This window comes from Myxocyprinus asiaticus, chromosome 12 (assembly GCF_019703515.2).
Source record: "Myxocyprinus asiaticus isolate MX2 ecotype Aquarium Trade chromosome 12, UBuf_Myxa_2, whole genome shotgun sequence".
Classification (NCBI taxonomy): Eukaryota; Metazoa; Chordata; class Actinopteri; order Cypriniformes; family Catostomidae; genus Myxocyprinus; species Myxocyprinus asiaticus.
The window spans coordinates 26,169,039-26,194,366 of NC_059355.1; the positions used below are offsets into that span (position 1 = coordinate 26,169,039).

At 38.6% G+C, this 25,328-nt stretch overlaps 1 protein-coding gene across 5 annotated transcripts in view; it reads right to left on the reverse strand.

The window, feature by feature from the left end:
- The window catches only part of LOC127449642 (ecotropic viral integration site 5 protein homolog), a 90,124-nt gene that overhangs the window by 28,269 nt on the left and 36,527 nt on the right, over window positions 1-25,328 (reverse strand). For 3 of the 5 annotated variants that reach the window (XM_051713174.1, XM_051713175.1, XM_051713176.1), the window contains exons 2-12: window positions 23,951-24,177; window positions 8,568-8,757; window positions 6,676-6,900; window positions 3,936-4,010; window positions 3,563-3,688; window positions 3,244-3,387; window positions 2,923-3,012; window positions 2,507-2,604; window positions 2,347-2,407; window positions 1,939-1,992; window positions 143-175 (exon numbers count right to left, since the gene is read on the reverse strand). In XM_051713174.1, coding sequence (XP_051569134.1) covers window positions 143-175; window positions 1,939-1,992; window positions 2,347-2,407; window positions 2,507-2,604; window positions 2,923-3,012; window positions 3,244-3,387; window positions 3,563-3,688; window positions 3,936-4,010; window positions 6,676-6,900; window positions 8,568-8,757; window positions 23,951-24,177 — 1,323 coding nt within the window. Of the gene's footprint in view, window positions 1-142; window positions 176-1,938; window positions 1,993-2,346; window positions 2,408-2,506; window positions 2,605-2,922; window positions 3,013-3,243; window positions 3,388-3,562; window positions 3,689-3,935; window positions 4,011-6,675; window positions 6,901-8,567; window positions 8,758-19,052; window positions 19,153-23,950; window positions 24,178-25,328 lie in introns of those variants that run through there. The other 2 variants (XM_051713178.1, XM_051713177.1) reach the window with 2 other exon arrangements.

Below are 25,328 nucleotides of genomic sequence, written 5' to 3' on the forward strand. Positions count from 1 at the left end.
CAGAATTCATTTAAATCTTGATTGTGAGTCCCTTAGGTGTGAGATTTTAAAAGTAAATAAGGGAAAGGAAGCAAAGCTAAGGACAGAACTTTAAGGGTTCTTTATGAGAAAAGACAGAGCGAAAGAAAAAAAGAGAGTGTACCTGAATCAATCTATCTGCCAAAGAAGCACTTTCCTAAAAACAGAGAAAATCCACAAAGGAAAGCAAACAGAAGAGAGAGACCAGAGGATATTACAACATAGAACAAAACAATAAGATAGATTTGAAAGAAAACAAGTGTTTTTTTTCATACCCCTAAATTAAAATATACTACAGAGACGGTGTTCTAGAAGAACATCTTATGTATCAGTAGAATTACAAATGCAACTTTCCAACAGTCACAGTGGGGTGGGGTAGAAAAGGAACATGATTCGGAGCATGGTGGTTGTGATGTGGCTGTGGAAACAATGACAGATGTAATAAAGCCTGTAACACCACAACAAAGTGAAAAGTTTAAAAGAAGGCTAAGCAGAGAACAGACTGAGCTTAAGTAGTGTAAGAATCAATGGAATTGGAGCAAATGGAATCTATGTCAAACCAAGTGGGTCCGATGTGTTTGTGTGAAAGGATTTTATGACAAATGCAGAGCTGGCCCTGGGTTATATATAATGAACTATTTTAGGTGTTTGAGTTAGTATTTCATTTGAGTACAAAAGTTCCATGCTGGTGATGGAGGTGGTTTACGGCAACGTATTGTGTGTTGTGTTTCTTTTGTCTTTTACTCAACAGCACTCTTTTTCATGCATGACACAAACATGCCATAACAAGCAGAGAATATTCCAACATGCACCACGTCAGGTTCTGGTTTTTAGCATGCTGCGTTCTGTCAGCCAACCGCTTTGGTCTTAAATTAGTACATGTAGAGGAGAAGCATTTCAAACCTATGTGCGCAGCCAAAAGAGTGGGGTGTTCTTATTTTTGTCCCCATGGTGATTACTTACCTTCATAGCACACAATTAGCAAACAATACTGCATATCTCCAACTAATTTTCAAATGCCATGCACACAAGACATGATATGATACACCCTATCGGGTGTGCACGCATATGTTATTGGTGATCCCAAAGTGTAGTGATGGACAGCGCAGAGATGAGCCATGGAACAGTCAAGATAAGCAAATATGGGAAAAGATGAAGGAGTATGGATGTGTTTGATTAGTGTTTGATTTGATAGACAGAGCTTGGCTCAACCCCATATTTAAAGGAGTAGTTCACCCAAAAATGTAGTCTTTAATTTTTTTCTCACCCTTATGCAATCCCAGATGTGTATAACTTTGTTTCTTCTGCAGAACACAAATAAGAATTTTTAGAAGAAAATCTCAACTCTGTTGGTCCATCCAATGCCAGTAAAGGGTGGCCTGAACTTTGAAGGTCCAAAAAGCACATAAAGGCAGCATAAAATAATCCATAAGACTCCAGTGGTTAAATCCATGTGTTCAGAAGCAATATGATAGGTGTGCGTGAGAAACAGATCAATATTTAAGTCCTTTTTTACTATAACTTTTCCTCTCTGCCCAGGTGGTAGCGATATGCATGAAGAATGCAAATCGGCAAAAACCAAAAAAAGAATGTGGAAGTGAAAGTGAAAGAGGAGATTTATAAAAAATTAAAAAAAACTTTTCAGCTGTTTCTCATCCACACCTATCATCTGAAGATATGGATTTAACCACTGGAGTTGTAAAGATCACTTTTATGCTGCCTTTATATTATAATATATAAATATATAAGTTCTGGCCACCATTCACTTGCATTGTATGGACCTACAGAGATATTCTTCTAAAAATCTTTGTCTGTTTTCAGCAGAAGAAAGTAAGTCATACACATCTGGGATGGCATAAGGGTGAGTAAATTCATTTCTGGGTGAACAAACCCTATAAGCTCCATTCTGTGATCACTCACTTTCTCCAGAGTGTCTATTCGCTGCTTCAGGAGTCTGTTCTCTGTGCGTAGTCTCTATAATAGAACGATGAAATAAAAAGGGTCAGACAGCATGCTTCAAACAATATCAGAATTATCTGTATAATTAGAATAATCAGAATGTACTAGACAGTGAACTACCTGCAAACAATATAGCACTTAGTTTTGTTTCAATTAAATGTACTTTGTCAAAGCCTGTAGTGAGTACAGTATGTTGTTAAAATATGTGGAGAAAATGATAACTGGTTGAATGATGAAAAGATGATTAAAATGAAAATGATGAAATAATTCTGGACAGAGAATTCATTAATAAGAATAGAAAAATGTTTTCAAAACATTCATTTGAAGAAGCATCATGTAAGCATACAAGTTAAAGTGGAACAAACTAACCTTGATTTCCACCTGTTCCTCCATCTCCTTGGTTTTGATTGTAGTGTATTCCTTCTCCAATCTGAAATAAAGGCATACAGGAACACATAAACCATAAAGCAAACCTCCATGTTCAAAAATATACTAAGAAAAAGTTTAACTCCACTGCACACAGACTCACTTTTTCATTTTCTTGGCATTGTACTTGACTTGATATGCAGCCTGGATAACTTTGTCTGGTCCACTGTCCAGCTGATGAGGGATGACTCTCTGAAAGTGCTGCAGGAGTGAGTGTGAATATAAAAAAACGAGAATTGTTATTCCATTTACCATGTTTTAATAAGTGAAGAAGAGTCTATAAAAATGACTACGTTATCTGCAAACCAATCATTACTCAGTGAAATTCAATTTACTTTCTTCAAATTTGTATTTGGCTTGTCAAATTTCTTTATTGCACATTTGCCATTCTAATTTAAAATGCTAAGCTCCTCAGTGGAAAGTGACTAAATACTATATAAAGCTCTTATACAGACAAGCATCGGCAAGTAGATGGAACAGAACAAAGCTGAGAGGAAAATGTATTTATAAATATCACACCTGCAGCATCCCCTCCATGTCCAACTGCATGAGCTCTGCCTGATTCATCTGAAGGATGGCCATCCCCACACGAAACACTATCTCGAAACCCTGTAATGACACCTACTGGTGAGAACTGAAGCAAAGAAAAAATGCACTATCATTGTACAGCCAACAGAGGGCGTACAATACACTAAAATACACAGGCATACCATGTCTTCAATTAGCTCAGTCACATAAAAAACGCATTATTACAATGTGCTAAAATAAAATGTAGAGATTATGAAAGAGAGCGAGAGCGACAGAGAGAGAGAGAGAGAGATGGTGATGAAGACTCCTTACCTCACACATGAATATGTCAAATATCCTAGTGGCAACAGGAAGGGGAAAAGAGGTGAGGAAGATGGTGAGGAACCAGGAGGAAGCATACATGGAGGTGTGGAAACTCTGGACCTGGAAGTGCACATGGAGCTCTGGGAGTTGCTCCTAAAGTTAAAAGAGAAACCAAAATAGATCATGAACTCCAGCATTGTGTGTAATTCATAATATATTACAATTTTATTCAACAGACAATGATTTAAAGCCAAGCACTGATAGTATATTGTTTCTAAACACATTTATGATGGACTAGCTAAATGTGAGAGTTTAGTGGATCACAGACCTGAATCATACATTCAAACTGATACATGCAGAGGCCCAACTCAGCCATACTGGGTTTAAAGAGTTCTCTCAACCGGTAGTCCTGCATCAGTTTCACGAACACACAGAAAGCCTCCTCTTCTGGCATCTACGAGAAGACATTTATACATCACATCACAGAATGGGAATCCACTGCTAACTGATTTATAAATATTTTACATTACGTTCTGAGATAAAAAGAAAAATTTAAATAAAAACTCAGATTCACAAAATGTCATGTTTTCAAACTAATAACACTTAATAACATTGCTCCATTACTGCATTAAAGAAAACAAAATCATACAATTTATAAAAAGGTGTTTAACAAGTAAAACCCTTTTTGACAGTGTTAATACCTGCATAAGAAGAAGGCCGACAATGAAAGCACTTCCCTGACAATAGCCCACCTCTCTATCAACCAGAGAGTAAGCCTGTGAACACAAGAGAGAACCAGTGAGATCAGAAAATATTTTACCAAAAAAAGAGAACTGAAGATATTAGTGTTTACTATGACTCAAAGCCCTTAAAAACAGCCCAAAGACAATACTGGAATATTGTTGATACTGATCTCCATGATGTTGAGTAGAAAATATAGCCTAAATAACAAATTCATTGCATACGTATATATACACGTATGTATAATGTATATATACAGTATATATTACACTGCTCTCTGGAATACTCGATTCTGATTGGTCAGTGGCACCATCCAGCGGTCAGATATTGCTCTGTAACAACCGCACATCCGGGGATTAAGACGTAACAGACCACTCATCTGGGTTCTGTGAGCCGCCTCTCCTGCTTCTCGGCTCACTGTACGATCTCTACAAGTAAGCTAATAAAATAATTTAAACTCAAATCAATGTTTCATGAGCATTTATTTATTTATTTGGCACGTAGTCTTGTAATAGGCTGAATATTGAGGAGTCAGATGGTAATTTTTACAAAGTAAACACCAACAGAACTCGGACGCAAACCGGAGGTTGATTTCAGCTGTTCAGCGATTTCTTTCTTCTCAAATTACATAAACCCCTTCAGGCTGATACAAGACCCCTCCCCTTTGCGTCGGGGTGGGCGGTGTTGTGTCAAAGTTTCGCTGTCCCCTATTATGGCTGCCTTCGACATATCACGGCACCGTTTCGCGGCTCCCTTCATCATATCGTGGCCTACTTTGGCATATCGCTGCCCCATTTTGCTGCCGGCCTACCGGGAAAAGTCCCAGTTCTCCCGATGGCCAGTCCGCCTCTATGACTGCACTATTTCTTCAACGAAATTACATACAAAACTTAAGAGCCTCTTATATGGGGCCTGGGTAGCTCAGCGAGTATTGATGCTGACTACCACCCCTGGAGTCGCGAGTTCGAATCCAGGGTGTGCTGAGTGGCTCCGGCCAGGTCTCCTAAGCAAACAAATTGGCCCGGTTGCTAGGGAAGGTAGAGTCACATGGGGTAACCTCCTCGTGGTCGCGATTAGTGGTTCTCGCTCTCAATGGGGCGCATAGTAAGTTGTGCGTGGATCGCGGAGAATTGCGTGAGCCTCCACATGTTGGGAGTCTCTGCGGTGTCATGCACAGCGAGCCACGTGATAAGATGCACGGACTGACGGTCTCAGAAGCGGAGGCAACTGAGACTTGTCCTCCACCACCCGGATTGAGGTGAGTAACCTCGCCACCACGAGGACCTACTAAGTAGTGGGAATGGGCATTCCAAATTGGGGAGAAAAAGGGGATTAAAAAAATAATAGTAATAATATAATAATAATAAAAGTAAAAATAAAAAAAAATTAAAAATGTACAATTACTGTATAATAATTGTAACAAAATTAAGTCATTAGCAGTGCAGATTTCTGTGTCTTTTGCCTTTTAGCTCACCACTTGTTCTTATCACTCAATTTTCAAGTTTTTTTTCAGTAATACCAAAAAATCCACATTATCAGAGGAGAGGGCGGATTTGTTAGCATTGACAATGTCCCCTGCTGGACAATTACAGTGCGTGCTTGTATATATAGAGCGGACACTACAGAATTGCTGAAACTGAGTTTTGGTCACATATCTGCAGCAATAAATACTCCTATGGCGTTACTTATCGCTTTAAACCTGTCTGCGCTTGCAGCAAGAGATTAACTCGCACAGGCTGTTTATGCTTTGCTCCCGTAAGCTCAAGAGAAACATGTGGATGAAGTCGCTGCAAATGAGTCATCATGTTAGATGTGCTTCTTGCGACATACCTGACTTCGGTGAAACAGAGCCGATACACAGCCTTCATCCTGTTCACTACTCGTTGCCCAGTATTACTGTAGTTTACTGCGAAACCATAATGCTCCCAAACAACAGATTTTAGAGACGGCATTGGGTCTTCAATCTCTGTCTTATTTAAGTCTGACATATTTATATTTTGTTTAGTTCCATAACAGTTGGGAAAAATAGTTAGCTAGTATAAACTTCACATGCATTTATCTGATCCGCAGTTTCTAGTGTACCGTGGTTCACTCTGTTCTGTTAAGTTTTGGTTCCGTGCAGTCCCGTGTTGCTCCGCAATCTTTTTTCATTTTAGTTCCACATGGTTTGTGTTGTTCATTATATGTTGTTTTAATATTGGTTTCACGCATGCTAAGATACTGTATGTAATCATTCGTGTGACTCCGTGTACCGAAAGCCCTGTATCCGTTTGGTTCGGCGTGGATACATGCACCTAATATATACTGTGTATATATATATATATATATATATATATATATATATATATATATATATATATATATATATCCTAAAAAACAGATTCATGAGTACAACGTTACATTTGTGTTCAAAATATGGTATATAGAAAAATATTTCAAGTGTGCAATCTTTATTTAAACTTTTAGGCAATCACGTTTTCCAGGTTTGACAAAATGGATGAGCTACAAATAAGACTAAGGCAAAACTACTAATGAACGTGCAATGACCTAAAACAAATGTGGAGAAGAGTATCCAACATCTGTTGTGCCAGGATGTGTGCAGTGTTTAAGGGCAATTACTGTCATACTGTCATCTCTTCTTTACAATAACATTGTTCATTTAACATCATTACTCGAAATGTTCAACATGGAAAGACAGACCTTCATAACATTAAAGAGCACCTCCTGGCCCAGACTGTCCTTCTCCTTAAAGAACTCATGTTCGGGATAGGTCCGGGCAATGTCTCTGCGGATGAGTTTTTCACAGGGCGAGGTCATTTTCAGCAGCTCAGAGTACTGTTCCTTTATGGACAGATTCTGGGCGTCGCACAACAGCTGCCACACTATTGCCCGAAAGTGATGTGGAATACCCTTCCTAACCAATTCCTAAAAAGAAAACAGAACATTGATTTTATCAGCATTGACACATTGTCCAAACCAGGTGCAACACCGTAAAGGTTATTTGACCGTCCACACTGCAAGCAAACACGCTCTGCGAAGCAATACAATCAGAACATATTTGATGCTTAATACACACAGATTTGTGGGGTGGGATTTTGGACCAGTGAGATCTCACTGTGGGCACTGCACAATCCTGAGGCAGCAGTAATAGAAACCAAGCAACTTACTGAATGTTCTGTCACATAAGGCAGTCATGGCTGGTTATGACAAAAACTCTGGAAGAGAATTTGATCGCTTGTCACTTTATCGCATCACATCTGGTTAGGACTCACTTGAACTTCATGAGCAAATACTCAAATTTCCACAGCTAGTAGGGCTGAAACAAAATAGTTTCACTTGAAGGATTATACCTTAAAATGAATGAAAGTTCCAAGTTTGCCAGCATTCTATTTTTCCCCCCAAGAACTCAGAATGTGTAACAATTTTCATGCTCCTAAATATAACATTGCAGAGTCTTCTACAGCACAGCTTAATGTTTAAGCGAATTATGTTTGAGATGATGAAGCCGTTTCCTGCTCAGCAGAAGACTGACTCAGGCTGCTGATATCCACAGCTGCTCATTCCAGTGTGTGGCTGAGATGAGAGTCCACCTACACACTTTCAGCTCTGAGATTCTTCAAAAGCACTCGAGTGGGGTTCTAGAGACAGGCCTTTGTTCAAACACCAGACTTGACAAAAGCCTTCTGTTGCTGCTTGGCTAGAACAAGACATCCAATGGCTCTTAAGGGGCCATACAGTAAGCACACACTCCATACACGCACATTTTGCTCCCTTCTTTGTCTTACTGAACTCAGTATGTTCTGTGGGAAAGTGACTATGTTGTGAGGACAGCTGAAATTTACCTAAGTAGGTGCTGGTAATGTGATGATACAGCAGAGGTTTATATTATTTTCTCTTTTTCCATCATTTCCTTGGCCATGTTATTAATTTGAGAGTGAAATATGCAAAACACATTGCAGAATAATGATTCAGAGGAAATGGAGAATATCTGAGAAAGCCTGGTTCTCCATGTGAGAGGAGACATGCTATAGAAATGGCTAAAGTCAAGGCTGATAATGGGATTCCATTAGGAATTTGATTTGATGACCTCAGTTAAAAAGAATGGCATTTCATCTGCTGATTTTAACACAGTGCTGTATGCTAACTGGAAATCACAAAATGTACATTTAAGAGTTGCTGATTTTGTTCTATAAACAATGCTGAAACTGTAAAGAACAAGTCTTTCATTTTATAATTTTTTTTTATCTTTGCTAACTCAATGTTTATAAAAAGTTTAATTAATTAATACATGTCCCAGTTGCCTTACCAGTAAATGCATCCATATATTGTATGGATCTTACACCTCTCTTTGTAATGTGTTGCACTACTGTGTAATGGCACTAAATCTGTAAAGCTGTGTACTTGTGCCTCATGTTTGATGTTGCTGCTGCTCTGCTCTAAATGTCCCCATAATGATCAATAAAAAGTTGATTCATTGTGTAATGTTCGGATTAAATAAGTAAATGATAGTTGGAGCTCCATATGTTCAACAATAAATGGCATAAATCTAATTTGCACACAGAGCTTGCTGTATCTACGATCTATCTGTTTACCTTCAGTTGTTTTTCCTTCTTCTTCCACACATCTTCCCACTCATTGACGATACGTCCCCACAGAATCCACGCATCCTCCTCTAATTGTGACAAGTTGGAGGAAGCTGATGAACTGGACACCAGCGAGGAGCCACTATTCCTCCGAGAGCCATTCACAGACCGTAAAGACTTGCTGTCCGTCTCCAACAACCTGAAAGGAAACATATTAACATATTTGTGTATGCTTTTAAAGGTGCACTCAGTAATATTTTGCACTGGCATATTTGGCAGTCGGCATGGACACAGATGTTAAAGTGCTTTCTTAATACAATTACAAGTATGCAGTTTAGTCGATTTCCTCGAAAACTAGGTCACTGTAGCACTATTTTTTAAAAATGGCTGTTTAAGCGACTAGTCCAACTCAACACTGCATCACTGACTCAACCAATGGCATGAGTTTTGGGCGGGGCTATCTGTTTGAAAACAATGTTTATTTTTGCAATTCCCTTTGATGGTGCAGAAATTTCACACTTCAACTTTGAAAGAAGCACGATGGAAATTGTAAAAGGGGCTTATGAATTCAAAGATAATCTCCAGAAAGTGAACATTAGTATAGTGGCAAAGCAAAAATTACACTTTCAGGAAGAAATCACATGAATGCAAAGCTTGGTGTATAAATGGCAAGTGATATTAGAGGCATTCACATCAAGTAACAAGGTAACATTCACACAACTTGACAGCCTGATCTTATGAACATTACGTGACCATGGCAAGATTTTTGCTAAACGAAATTATGTGCTTCGGTATACGTTTTGCTGCAGTTTCCCAGAAAAATGTCCAGCGGGGGGCGGCAAAAGCAAGTGAAATTATGTCGTAATCAGATGAGGTTTTAAAGGCGAATATTAGATGCCGGTTTTAATGAGTATAACGTACCTCCCTAACCTAAAACTTTAACCTAAACCTAACTAATAGCGTCCAAAAAGCAAATGAGAGGTGAACAAAACAGATAGCCTATCCTTACGCCAAACCAACACCTAAACCTAACCGATAGTGTTCTAAAATCAAATGCAACATAAAAAGCACATTTAAAAAAAATAATAAGTGTTCATAAAGTAATAATCAGCCACTTTAATTGTGATTTTTGTGAAAGTGAATAAAATGCACAGTTGTTGTAACACCTCAAGTGTTTATTTCACCAGGGAAATACTGATAAACAGAGCACGGCACGTGATACTCAGTTTGCATAAATTTTGTTATAGTGATGTTCATTCCATGAGACTAGGATGTCAGCTTTCGAAAACATCAATCTAGTTTCAGGGAAGTTCAATATCGGTGAACTGAACAGCAAACGGGTTTCTGGCAGAGAAAAAAAAAGACTTCCTTCCATTCTATGGAGCAACTATAGTAATGTTTCTACTAGCAAACCCAGGGCAGTGACTTGTGCTCGTCATGTGTTGACACTGACAAGCAACTTGTGTTTTGGCCAACAGTAAAGGCCCATCAGTCCTTAGAAATAAACAACAAACTCAATTAGAGGAGACAATGTAGTTCACAACACAAAACTTGAAAAATGGGAGGCCTATACACTGCGTGCACAATTATTAGGCAAATTGTATTCCTCAGGATTAATTTTATTGTTGAACAAACACAATGCTCTCAATCAATCCAAAATGTTATTGAACCTCAAACCTGAATGTTTAACAAAGGAAAAGTGAGTTTTGTCTTTCTCAAGGGAATATATAAATGTGCACAATTATTAGGCAACTAAATTACAAAAAGAAATTATCCCAACTCCCAACTGTTTATTCACAATTGGCAACAAATAAGTAACACAAAATGACAATTAAATAAAATTTTTGGCCTTTCAAAAATATTTAGTGACCTATATAGCCACCCTTCTTTTCAATAACTGCCATGAGCCTTCCATCCATGGAGTCTGTCAGTTTCTTGATCTGTTCACGATCATCTTTCCTTGATGCAGCAACCACAGCCTCCCAAATGCTGTTCAAAGAGGTGTATTGTCTTCCCTCACTGTAAATCTCACATTTGAGAAGGGCCCACAAGTTCTCGGTAAGATTTAAGTCAGGTGAGGAAGGGGGCCAAGTCATTATTTGGGCATCTTTGAGGCCCTTGCTGGCTAGCCAAGCAGTGGAGTACTTGGATGCATGTGATGGAGCACTGTCCTGCCTTCTTGAATGCTGAGGACTGCTTCCTGTACTACTGCTTTAAGAAAGTGTTTTCCAGAAACTGGCAGTAGGTTTGGGAGTTGAGTTTCAGTCCATCTTCAACTCAAAAAGGTCCAACTACCTCATCCTTAATGATAGCAGCACATACCAGTACCCCTCATCCACCTTGCTGGTGCCTTACTCGAAATGGTGCCGTGTCCATTACTGATCTAGTCACGGGCCCATCCATCTGGTCCATCAATAGTCACTCTCATTTCATCTGTCCATAAAACCTTTGAAAAATCTGTCTTCAGGTATTTCTTTGCCCAATCTTGATGCTTCAACTTGGGAATCTTATTCAGTGGTGGTTGTGTTTCAGCCTTTTTGACCTTGGCCATGTCTCTGAGCACTTGACACCTTGTACTTCTGGACACTCCAGGTAGGTTGCAGTTCTGGAATATGGTAGCACTGGAGGATAATGGGTTCCTGGTAGCTTCACATTTAATTCTTCTCAAGTCTTTTGCAGTTAATTTGCTCCTTTTCTTCTCCATGTGTTTTTTGCGCCCCAGTTGACTATTCGCAACAAAATGTTTAATTGTCCGGTGGTCACGCATCAATAGCTTAGCTATTTCAAGAGTGTTGCATCAGTCTGAAAGGCATTTTAAAATATTTGACTTTTCAGTGCCAGTTAATTCTCTTTTTTGCCTCATTTTACCTGAGGTAATGAAGCTGCCTAATAATTATGCACACCTTGATATAAGGTGTTAGTCACTTTCACCACACCCTCCCTATATACACAAATATATATCACCTGAAAATGATTGAATCCAATAAGCATTCAAGTTTATATGGTTTGGAGTTGGAAAATTTGCATGGAAATAATGATAAGATCAGAATACTCACTTGCCTAATAATTGTGCATGCAGTGTATATGGGTATTTGGCCTATCATGGGTAATGATACAAGGATAAAAATAAACACTGTCACTCAAATGTTTTAGCAGTCTTCCCTTTGCCTGATGGGAAGAAACAACATTGTGTGATTTGTTTCTGATGTTAATAAAGTCTAAACAACCTACAATATTTGACCTCAGATCACAGATATAAATACTCTTTAAATACTGTAGAAATAGACTTCTTGGGTGTTGATGTTCACTGTACAGTTGGAGTGAAGTTATTTCAGACTTAAAGCTATTCTGAATAAGCAACTGAATATTGTTATGAAAAGGGGTCTGCTTGCCAAATGAGTGCTCTAGCTAGGGAATGATGTGGCAGACAGCTAAAAATGGAACAGCCAATTTAAGACTGTCCAGCACTTCTACTGCAAAATGCAGAGGTTGTAGCTTATTGAGAACACTTTTATATAACAAAGTTGTAAAATTCTTAATAAAGAGAGTGAAAAAGAAGAAACTGTTCCTCTCTGACTGGGAGTGAGAGGAGGGAGGTGCTCTCATTGTAAAACTGGCCTTGGATCAGCTGAAATAAAAGCACTCAATGTTCTAGAGTAACCTCAACATTTAAGAGCTGACAGCACAGACACAAAGCCATGGAAACCTGATCTCGGAAAAAGAGTGGGGCCTGGGCCTCTAAAGGCAGCACTAGGTGACGTCATGGCCAAGGCTCTGAGGCTGGATCCAGTTACAGCTTATAGCATTTGGGTCACACAAGGGGGGAGGGGGGGGGGCATGGTTGTTAGGGGTGAAAGGCAGAGAAAGGGAACCGTGGGGTTCACAGTTGAGGGGCTGTTACAATAATGTGATGCTGAATGTAGTACTGGTGGGAAGTGGAAAAAGAGAGAGAGAGAGAGAAGGTGCTGCTGAGAGACTGTCATTCTGTTTTTTTTTTTTTTCCTTCTCAACTACAGGATCTAACTCCTCCAAAACATGACTTTTAAACCCAAATTTTGCAAGCACACAGCTGCCTTCTAAACAAATTAAAGGTTACTTTACATTCCAGTACTGAGTTGCGATAGGATACATGGGAATGTAATTCAATTGACTGTGGTTGCCTTTAGTCACCACTTAATTCTTTAAGTGACCATATGAAATCGAACCACATTAGTCCCAGCAGGCTAGCAAATCAATCAGCAAAAACATTAAACTGTTTTACTTATCAAACAGTGACTATTTCTTGACCTTACTGTAATTCTATCGAGGCATTAAATAACCAACATGGGGTTGAACCTCTCTACCTCTCTCATTCCCTAACAATCACACAGGCCAAAGGATGTGTAAACAGTGAGCATGCACACAAAAACGCTGATTACTCTCTAAAATCAGTTTATTTAAAAAAATCTAACAAAGCAAGAAATCCACATTTACATGACATTTGAAATAATCATGTTATTCTCTGCTTTTGACGTCAAAACGTGAAGAAGCATGCACTAAACACGTGTGCACATTGGATGAGCCAGTGAGAACACCGGGTAAGGTGTTTACATGCCCTGGGAAATCGCCGTAATGGACAAAAATCTACCCTTGTCGATTGGTTTATTCTTACGCCATTTATGACCTTACACCAATAAAGGAATTTTGAATATCGCGTTTACATGGCCACAAATATTTTCATTTTATTAAGGATAATCAGTGTAAGAACTTGCATGTAAACACGCTCAGTGACAGTGACTGAAGAGCTAATTCATCTTATGGTAAAGTCATACAGGGGTAGGAACTATAGAAAACAGTGATTGACCAACTTAGGATTTTCAATGGCTGATAGCGATATCTAGAGAGCAGGGAAACTATTTATTTGATATACACTGCCATTTGGAATTAAATAAGCAGATATTTAAGAGCCTATGATTGGATAATTATTGCAGTGATTAATATGTTTCAGCTGGCAACAATTATTTTAACCCTAACTGATGCATTGTGTAGCTTCTCATTTCTTAAACAACCATGTCGGAAGACATATCCCGTGGTTGTGGAAAAGATGTTACTGTATTTCAGAAGGGGAAAATTATTGGCCTGCATCAAGCAAAGAATACAACTAAGGAGATTGCTGAAATCACTGGAATTGGGTTAAGAACTATCCAACACATTATTAAAATCTGGAAGGACAGTGGTGAACTGTCAGATTCACGGAAGAATTGTGGTTTGAAAATAATCTTGAATGATGGTGATCATTCAATTCATTCAGTCACATCATTCATTCAGTCACATTGTAAAAAAATCGACAGTAGAACTCATGGCTATGTTTAATAGTGAAAGTAAGAGCATTTCCACACGTGCAGTGCAACGAGAACTTACACGATTGGACTAAACAGCTGTGTGGCCACAAGAAAGCCACTTGTTAGTGAGGCTAATAGGAAAAAACGACTTTGATTTGCTAGGGAGCATAAAAATTGGACTGTGGAGCAATGGAAAAAGGTCACGTAGTATGATGGGTCCAGATTTACCCTATTCCAAATCGCTGGGCGCATCAGGGTAAGAAGGGAAGCGCATGAAGAGATTGAACCACATTATAGCAACCACGAGGAGGTTACCCCATGTGACTCTACCCTCCCTAGCAACCGGGCCAATTTGGTTGCTTAGGAGACCTGGCTGGAGTCACTCAGCATGCCCTGGGATTCGAACTCGCGAACTCCAGGGGTGGTATTCAGCGTCTTTACTCGCTGAGCTACCCAGGCCCCAAACCTTAACCCCATTTTAAGTCTTTGGGATGTGCTGGAGAAGGCATTACAGAGTGGTTCGACTCTCCCATCGTCAATACAAGATCTCGGCAAAAAATGAATGCAACTCTGGATGGAAATAAATGCTGTCCAATGAAATATTAAGAGTATGCGACTTTTGTTTTGGCCAGGCAGTGTAGTATGGCAAATGATGTAAAGCAGACATGTATAGCCTATAAGATAATTTATAAAAAAGATGTGCACAAAATTGCTGGAATGAAATGGATGCTTATTTCACACATATTTCATCAAAATGTAGAAAAAAAAATATTATTATCTATTGACAAAGCGGTTCTTAGATTTTAAAACTAGCACAAGAACTAGCCACTTCTGATAATCAGCCAAGAAGTAGGGCTGGGAATTGCCAAAGACCACCCAATTCGATATTACAATGATACTTACTTGCCGATTTGACATATATTGCGATTTTTAAAATATTGCAATTCTGTTATGCGCATTCCAGATGCGGAATGACACGCTTCAATGCGCTTATGTGCATTCTGGATGCAGAATGACACGCTTTAATGTAACCGGAGCGCTTGAAGCACTGGGCGAACATCACTTCACATTAACAAGTGCACAGCTGTTAGATTATAAATACTGTGGGGGTGCACCATGTAGTTCATGGCATCCAACAGTTTGATGAGCCTTTTAACAGCTATTAAAACTATTTAGTATTTATTAAAGCAGTGTCAGACAGAGTCTACAGAATGACTCCTGACAAATGCTCTCCACAACACCTCACAAATAAACCCTTGGATTATGGATCGTAACAGTAACATTACCCACAGCAGAGGATTAGACGTCTGACAGTGAACAAGCGGCACTTTAATGACTGTAGGCAGCAGTGCATTAAACGTATAAACAAAGAATTAAAGAGACAAAAAGATCTTAGAGAGAAAATCAGCTTGAGTGAAACTCTGCAGATATATAGCTTTCTATATTATCTATCAAACATTGTATTAGCATTAAGCTAAAAGTGTAATTTTTTTTATTAAATAAAAAGATTTTCATCAGGGAGATGATTTTAAAATCGTCTGTCTCACGAATCACAATTTGTTACAGAATAATTTATTCCCCCACCCATACCAAGCAAACAAATTTACTGTCCGATGATGATAATCTCAAAATGGACAAACATGGGCTGATTAATGCCTGGACAAGTGTCAGAAAGTGTCATTTTTGCTTTTTCTGGCAAAAATTGCTTTATTTTCAGGGGCATTTTTTAATTTATGAGAGCTTTCCCACCACCCCCACTTATAAATATTATATTGTGTCATTTTATTCAGATACTTCTGTTTAATCAGTTAATTTACATAAATTCTCAATCTGAATAATTAGAATTTCCTCCTACCCATAAAATCAAATCAACATCAAATAATATATATATATATATATATATATATATAATGTGTCTAACTAGGCTTAGAACAGAGTATTAAGAACTATATCAGATATTATAAATAAATACATTTTAAGATTCTCGTGGCATTTTTGCAACGAGCTCCTCTTAATTTCCGACCCTGGACTGGACAGTATGGGTCTATAACTAATAGAAAGGCAACCCTTTAGGCAAACCTCCATCTTTTTTAGGGCTTATGCCTTTTTATAAGAGAAGTACAATGAAGAGGGGACAGTAAATTATTGAAAGGAGTCAAGAGGACGGAGATCGCTTGCCGCTGGCTGGACTTGAGCCTACAGTATGTCATTCACTGGTGTGCCACAGTTCCAGTATGTCAACTACTGCACTGTATTTAGTCAATCAGAGAAATTAGGTAACCCAAAGGTTAATAAGTTTGCACTGGGAAACCCAGCACAGTTAAAAGCACAATTATATCCATCACTCACAATTAGTGGTCGACCGATATATCGCAGAGGCCGATAAATTGCCCGATATTCAGAATTTTTAATTATCGGCATGATTTGTTTCTTGAGGGCGCTGAGAATCGCCTGCTTGCATGTGAAGCGACTGAGATATGTAAACAACCAGTCATGGTTCGTTTTGTTGTTACATGCCATCGTGTTAATACAATAATAGACCAGTGTGCAACACAGTGTCATTTATACGGTCCGCATATCAGAGCCGCGGCAGACACGTTTGAGCTCATAATGTTAAAGTGCTCGCCTGTTTCATTCTCCCTCTCTCTCCTCAACAGTTCTCTGTGTTTAACTGTCTTGTCTAATGATAAAAAGGCAAATATCAATAAAACTAATATCATATACCATCTGCAAATATGCGCATATCTCATTTAAACGGATGTAATAAACCAACCTCACACAACTTCAGCAGATGCAGCATCCTATGGAGCGCTCATTTATTTACCTCTAAAGCACGTATTCTAACAGTCTCTCCTCAACAGTTCCCTGTAACTTTTCTAATGATAAACCTTCTATTATATACCATCTGCAAATATGCAGATCTCTCATTTAAAAAGATGTAATTCACGAACCTCATGAAAATCCAGCGTTTTCTTCCCATCGAGCGCTCATCTAATATCTTTCTCTGAAGCGCTTATTCTATCAGCCAGAATCAAATACTTCAGGATCAGGATCAAAAGTTCCTCTGATTCACAAGACATGATGGTCAGTCTGTGACAATCCAAGCAGGCGATCCAGGCCGATTAAAATGTCATGAGAATGCTGCTCGAGTGCGTGAGTGCAACTTTAAAGTAAAAGCGCTTCACGTGTGCTATGAGTAAATGTCTTATTCACTATGCACTGTATGTGCAATTGGTTTGATTTGGTGTATTTTGAGAAAATACGATTGCTAACATGGACATGCCATTCATGGTTGTTGGACTACTGTGTGTACTGTTATTTTCTTCTTCCTAATATATTAATAGTTTCTTCATGTGCAAATAAATTACTAAAATTTGATAACTAAACAGAAATCAGAAGAAACTGCTAACATTTAAAATACAATATTATTTTTTACATTCTTTTTTACAAAGTTAAAGTTTAGTGTGAAATTGAGTAAATATAGTGCTAAATAAGAGTTTATTCTTTTTTTTTTCTTTTTTTTACAATAATTATGTTAATGTTATTTACTAGGGGTGTAACGACCCATCGATCTGGACTGATGCATCGATCCAATGACCAACGATCAATACAACGCGTAAATATCGATAGACATTTTTTTAAGATGTACCTTTAATTTAATACTCTCATGTCAGCCTCATCCGTACGCATTTCCGTCAAGCGATGAAGCAACCTTATTACATTAACTTGACTTTATGAGCGCTAAATATGCTTTCATGTGGGACACGGATGTACGTGGGTCTTTGAAGCCAAATTGTGCTCTGCTCTCCGTGCAGCGTGCGCACGCGTCAACCGGGCTTTCCGTGAAATGCGAGCTCCTTAGAAAGGATCTGTGCAAGCACATCAACCGGGCACCCCTTAAAATGTGAGCTTACACGTGCGATTAATTCAGGCTTCCATCGATATCGTTGCGCATGTGAACCATTTGAATTTTACATGAGAATTTGCTATTTTAAAATACCATGAAGAAGTTCAACCATGTGAAACATCTTGACAACACCAACATTCTGAACAGCACTAATAAGGGAAAGAGAAACACTTGCTCAGCTTCAGCATCAGTTATAAGACTTAACACATCTACACATCAACACCCTTACTAACATTTATCCCAGTTTACTGTAACAGAATTTTTCATTACAACTGTGGAAGTTGTAGCCAAGAAAACCACAGATAGCACAGATAGTTGGAAACAAGGCAAGAGTATGTAAGTATTTTGAATTGGACTAAACTGAAAAATTTGCTGTCATCAAACGAGTGATGATCACTTGTATGTGACTTTATTTTTTATATTATTTATCTGTATAATTTTTTTCAACATCTGAAGTACCTTATTTTGTTGTGGATGTCCCAATGTGGATACAGAGAGCTGAATAATATAATCAAATTATATTTTGGTTGCATTTGAAGGCAAAACAAATTTAATTGATTGTGTAAAATAGGCACATAATATCGGAATATCGATCGATCGATCGTATCGTGGCAGACTTTGAAGTATCGGCAAATATCGAATCGCAGGCCAAGAGAATTGATTCAATATCGTATTGTGATGAAACATCCGATTTACACCCCTATTATTTTCTATATTAAATTGTGTGATATATTGGCATTATCTTGGCCTATCGGCCACCCTGCTCTCTGGATATCGGCCATTAAAAAACCCATATCGGTCGATCACTACTCACAATCAATCATATCTGTTCACAAATTACATTAAATAATAGCCTATACTCTCAAAAAATAATCTTATGTTGAAGTTCAATGTTAAATAAAGTAGGCTTATGTAGGCTTGACCTATTTGATGAATTCAGTAAGCATTTAAAGCGATATGCATTTGCACTGCAGTTGTTGCTTTCGTGTTAATGATTCACTGCTGGTTAAAGTACAACATGGATCCTTGTACAGGATAGAAACACTGCATATTGCTCCACACAAATAATTTCACATTGTAAAAGCAGACTGAAAGCAAAGTACTTGTTTAACACATTAATTAAAAGCAACAACAAACGGTAAACAAGACTGCGGTTGTGTTAATAAAATCTGTGACCAACTATGGATCTCAGCTCTGCTACATCTGCAGTATTGTGAAATAGAGAATTGATCAAAGGTATAACTGCAAAGCTGCTACAGTGCTCACCATGGGAAACTCATTCTGCAGTCCACATGTCTTTCCCTGGATTCCTCCAAGTAATCCCAAATGGCAATGTGTGTGTCTGTGAGCAGTGAAACGACCTCCTTCTCTCTCACCCTCTCTGAATATATCTCACCCCATTCTCTCTTTAGAACCCGCATACATACACAAACACAGCTTATCAGTAAAGTACAAAGGCCCTTGACATGTGCAGCTGCAGAGCAAAGTCAGTGAAGTGTGTGTGATTGGGCATTGCATGCAGTGACTGACCAAGTAAAGTTTCATAAATGATACTCTAGGCCCCGTTTCTGAAGGGGTTAAGATGAGCCCATACAACAACATGGGGTGTATCACAGCTCCAAACGCTCCACAGATCCTCCAAGCGTCTGCACTACTTTTCATGCAACATAGAGAACTCTGTGTGGGTGTTGCACATGCCCAAGTGAATTCACTCTGATTCCGTTCTTATACTGAAACCAGACTTTGATACCAAAAACAGTGAGGTGAAAGCAAGCAAGGTCTCAAGAGCCATCAGTACATGGAGCTGCACTCCACATCTAATCAATAATTCATGAGGAAAGGGGAGGGGCTTTGATTTCCCAACACAAGGCTAATTTAATCAAATACTCACAAAAAGGTCAACCTGTCCAATTACATTTATCCAAAAAAGCCAGTAAATCTACTGCAGGTGCTGATATTGTCAGTGTTTCTTTACACTTTAATAGATGTCTTTTTCTTCATTAAAGGCCCCAACACACTTCTTACGAAATCGAAGAACAACGGGTGTGACATCTTTTAGAACTAAAAAGATTATTTGCACATTTTCTTATGCAACAGGCAAAAATTCATACCTTATCACAATTGAACTTATTAATGGAAGCGTTTCTTGGGGATATATGGACACTTAGCACAGCCATACAATAGGAAACTGATAAATACACAAAATATAAATAGGAGGAAAAGAGACACTCCAACATAGGGAGCAACACACCCCTTATCTGCATCTCGGGTGCAAAATGAAATGCTTCAATGTAACTAGAGTGCTTGGAGTCTTCAGAATTGCATAACTGTAAGCTTATGGTGGGAGCAACACCTTAAATTAGCTAAAATGTATGTATTATATACACACTGTGTGTATACAGTTTATATTAATTGTACACTAAAAATGCATACTCAGTTTTTTTGATAAATATTGATATACAGTATGTATTGAAAATCAAATATTTGCTTTGAAATGGCTTAAAGGATGATTTAAAAAAAAATCAGAAACCATCATTTCAACCAAACAGCCTTTTTGCCAATTAGATCAAAATGTATAATGAAAGAAGTAAAAGCCAAAATCTACATAATAACATCAAGGCAACCACATTGTTTTCACCAAATGAAGGAAGAATGATATTGTAAAGGAGTTCGTTGTGGGGTGAAAGGAGGAAACAGGAAACGTGGGGCTTCAACTCAATAGGTTGGTCTTTAATAAGATATCACTCAAAAATAGCTTTTCAGCTTTCACATAAACAACTTCGGCGGTTGAAGCGTGACTCTTTCTCCTCGCCTCTGGCGTGGTTCCTCCCTATATCGCTCTCCCCAGTGCTTACTGCAATCAGAAACAGGTGTTAGACATTATAGCGCTCAGGTGTGTGCACCCTTACCGCTTTCTCTCTCTCTCTCCGGACGAACGCTTAAACCTGCAAGTTGTGAGAAAAGGAAGGATTCAAAACTGGTCTAATGACCTGCTCTTTAGGAAACTTAATGGCCAAAAAAAAAAAAAAGCGCATTCAAATCATTGTGATATTCACAATGTAGATTAAATATATGTCACAGACAATATTATTGCGAATATATCATCAATATTTGACATCGTCCAGCCCTAATGGTCCGTCATTTATGTCTATGAAAAACAGGGAAAACAAACTGCTATTGTACCAATTTGTTTCAGGCTTTTTGCAGTTACAGATGATAAGTTAATTTCAGTTTAACTGAAAAAAAGCTTCCAAAGCAGTGGGGGTTTCAATGTCTTTACTGTCAGACCCCTCTGTTTTACCCTGCCTTACCATCAATCTCTGATAACTGCATAGAACATGAGTATTATGACAATGCTGGTGTTTATATTACAGTTATGCAGACCAGCAGTGTTTACTTCATAAAGCAAAGCATAAAAACACACATACTGACATGTGCCAGGCAGCACTGGTTTAATAGTACAAGTACTGTGCGAGACAGCAGGTGATAGGGCATTGTCCTGTCCTGATGAAAGCTGGGGTCAGAGGTCAGCAGTCTTGAGCACCATACCCACTCTGCTATTTATTAATGGTCACAGGTTAACCTGGGTCAACACAGTAACTTACTGTGATGTGAATTAAAAATGGAAAAAGCAAAACTGCAAATCCATATATATTTTTCCCTTTCTCCTTTGATTTGCTGTAAAAAGCCACAAAAAAAATACAGTGCATTAAATAAAATAAAGGCGTTTCAAGCCCAAAAGACATCTGAAACAATGTGGAATATGCAGCAAATCATGACACATATTTTAAATAAACTGAGTTATCTGACTGAAGACTGCTATAGCTGCAAGTAATGTTAGTGTTTTAAATTTTAAAACTTTATTTGACAGATATATAGTGATGAGTAGGCAGAGAGAGGGAGAATGGGATCAGGACACATCACAGGTCAGATCTGAACCTGCATCACTCACATGAGTACAATAGTTCAATGTGGAGTTCGTTCAAACCGAAAGGGACAGAAAACTGATATAGCATCAAATAAAGCCCCGATAAAAAAAACAGTACATAAAACGACACTCTTCTGATTAACTTAAAAGGATATATTTAGTTCATGTATCGCAGTTTTTTTAACTGGTCTTTATTCAGATGCTGAATCATTTTTCTGTCCCTTTCGGTTTCAAGAAAGTTGAAAATTAAAAGTAGTAAAACTACTTTTGATACTTTCCCCAATCAAATACCTTAATTAACCATACGAACAATTGGTAGCATCCTCAATTACCAAAATAATAATTTACTTCCCTAGTGCTGACAGCTTTTACATTCATGCACAATTCCAGCAACAACGTGTGAGTAAGTCTCACACTTGTTAGCATGTAGCATCAAGGAGAATAGAAGTTAGAGGAAGATAGTGAGAGTGACCGACAGACAGCTCCCACAGACCTTCATCTCTCACAGGTTCTATTCTTGGAAAAGTACTGTGCCAACACTTGTCTGAGAACACAACACAGCCACCCCAGCGAAGGCCTCAACTGTGTTAACAACATGCCAATGCTCTTGACAAAACACTTAATTTTACTGAAGAGCAGTCTAAATTTGGACCACGCCAGCAGAGAAGCTGAAAAAGACCCGATCTCTTCAACACAAGGGTGGACATACTTTAAAAGGAAACTAACTGCAAGCCTGAAGCCCAATAAAAAATGCATAAACAACAAAAGCATTTCCTTTAAAACAGTCTGTGTAATTTCCTGCTTTTCAGCATTATAGAATGTTGAAAGCTATAAATGCAATAAAGAAGCCCCTTTCATCTTCTAAAATGTCTTGAAATTAGGGTTACTCAGATACCAAAATTTTGGCTTTGGTACGGTACCAGCTCTGGTACCTTGGTAAATCAACTCCAATTACTGATGAAATCACACAGAAAAGGGCTTGATTAAAAGAACTGCATGAAGTCTTGAAGTTGCAAATTCTGCTTTTTATTTTTCTGGATTCCATGATTTATGTTTTAATAAGGCTAAATGTTATAATCAAAACAGTGGGGGTTTTTTTGGAATGCCCAATTCCCAGTGCGCTTTTAAGTCCTCGTGGTCACGTAGTGATTTGCCTCAGTCCGAGTGGTGGAGGACGAATCCCAGTTGCCTCCGCATCTGAGAGCATCAACCCGCGCATCTTATCACGTGGCTTGTTGAGCGTGTTGCCACGGAGACATAGTGCGTGTGGAGACTTCACGCCATCCACCACGGCGTCCGCGCTCAACTCACTACGCGCCCCACCGAGAACGAACCACATTATAGCGACCACGAGGAGGTTACCCCATGTCACTCTACCCTCCCTAGCAACTGGGCCAATTTGGTTGCTTAGGAGACCTAGCTGGAGTCACTCAGCACACCCTGGGATTCGAACTAGCGAACTCCAGGGGTGGTAGCCAGGGTATTTTACCACTGAGCTACCCAGGTCCCCTCAAGTCACACAATGTTGAATGCAATATGCTGCTTTAAAAACGGTATAAAACACAGGGCATCTTTTGCTTGCATAACGTTGTTGAATGCAGACACAAACAATAAAATTCTATCAAATGATTTAATAGACACATAAAAAAAGAGGGACCTGTACACAATATCATGCAGTTAAACCAATACAGTTTTCCAGTAGTATCCGAAACCGAAGACAGTTGCCTCATCAAAGGTATGTGTGAACTGTGAATATAATGACAAGTGTATAGCCAGTCTCTCTCTGTGACGGTGGCACGGAAGCAGATTTTAATCTCTTTAATTAGAAAATGTCAACATTCGAATGGTGTAAGGAACTAGTCATCACCATTATTTTGACAATCTTGGAAACTGCTCTGGTATAAACTGGCCATATTGACAGCGGAATGTTGCTGTGATGACATCCCAACCAGCCCCGTTTATATTTTTTGGTATAGAAAATATTTGGTAAACCATGCAACCTTACTTGAAATCAGAGAATCGTCTTTTATTCTTTGTATACAAAGCAGACTTCTCTTTATACAGTGAAACTATCCCAAGCTTTTCTCCAACAATGATCATGTATTCAACAGCAAATAATTTAAGCAAAGATGCTTTGGGGACAAATTGGAACCAGCAAAGTGAAAATTGTGTTACAGGGTTGACAATGACTGGAATCGAATCCTCAAGCTGAAGCTTTTTTTTAAATTACCATTACCTGTTCTGTTCCTCTAGTTTGGCCAATAGCTCCACATCATCTGGGCTGAGCTGGGTCGGGGAGGGTGAGGAGGGCGAGGACAGTGAGGCAGTGGACGAGGCCGCAGTGGTGTGCAGCGAGGAGGGCGTGGCCACCTGACTAGCCATCTGACTCACCGTGTGCGACACTGAGTTCTTCACCCATGAAAGAGTAGAACTCAGCTTGCCTGCTACCTTGTCTGTCGCCACCTGGGAAAAATACAAAACACTCTTTAGGTAGAAAGAATGGTGAAACTGATTACAGAAGACATTATCATGGGAAATGAGTAAAAAGATCTTTGTTTAAACAATCTCGATATCGATTCTTATATCCCAAGATTGATCTATGTGGCAACCCTTTATAATACACTCTTGTGCCATCCCAGGTGTGTATGACTTTCTTTCTTCTGCTGAACATAAACGAAGATTTCCAGCAGAATATTTCAACTCTGTAGGTCCTCACAATGCAAGTGAATGGGTTTCAAAATTTTTAAGCTCCAAAAAGCACATACATGCAGCGAAAAAGTAATCCATATGACTCCAGTGGTTAAATCAGTGTCTTCAGAAATGATATGATAAGTGTGGGTAAGAAAAAGATCAATATTTAAGTCCTTAATATTTAAGGAAGATTTTGCAGAAAGTTAGGACAAAAACAAACAAAAAAACTTTCTATTCCTCATAAGGTTGTAAGGTTGTATTATTTATGAGTCTTTTTCATTTTAATTAGGGGTTTTCAGAAAAATAAGTACATTTTTTAGCAATTTGTCCACAGTATGTAAACTTAAAAATTTGAGTGTGAAAAATTGCAGGTGGCAGCCCAAAACTGCACCAGAGTTGAAGAGGTTAAAGACTGAAAATTCAACTTAGCAAAAATAGCAACCATCATCCCGACAAAGCTACAGTCTGTCCTGGATAAGCTCTTACAGACATAATTTTGTGTTACAGCCAGTACATTTATATTAACTTTTAAAGTTATGTTTTAGTCAGCCTAAAACAATAATTAATCTTTTTAAAATGCCATGTAAATATCAGTCTGTTTTTTGTAAAGTCGGATTAACAGACCTTGACAATGCAATTGTAACTCCGCTTTGTATAGCATGTATACACGTTAATCAGGCCACAACTGGTCTTGGCATTGTGCACAACCTCCGAAAGACAAAGGTGATGCACAAAGTGTATTTAACACTTCCCCAGCTGAAGTCTTTCCTTGAAATATTCGATTATGCATTGTGACTTGTATACTTGGAGAGAGAGAGGAGTACTGTGGCTAGACTACACAAAAACCCACTGTAGCTCGATTATATTGCACATGTAAATGTTCATAATGTTACTGATATGCTCCTTTTTCCAACAACAATACA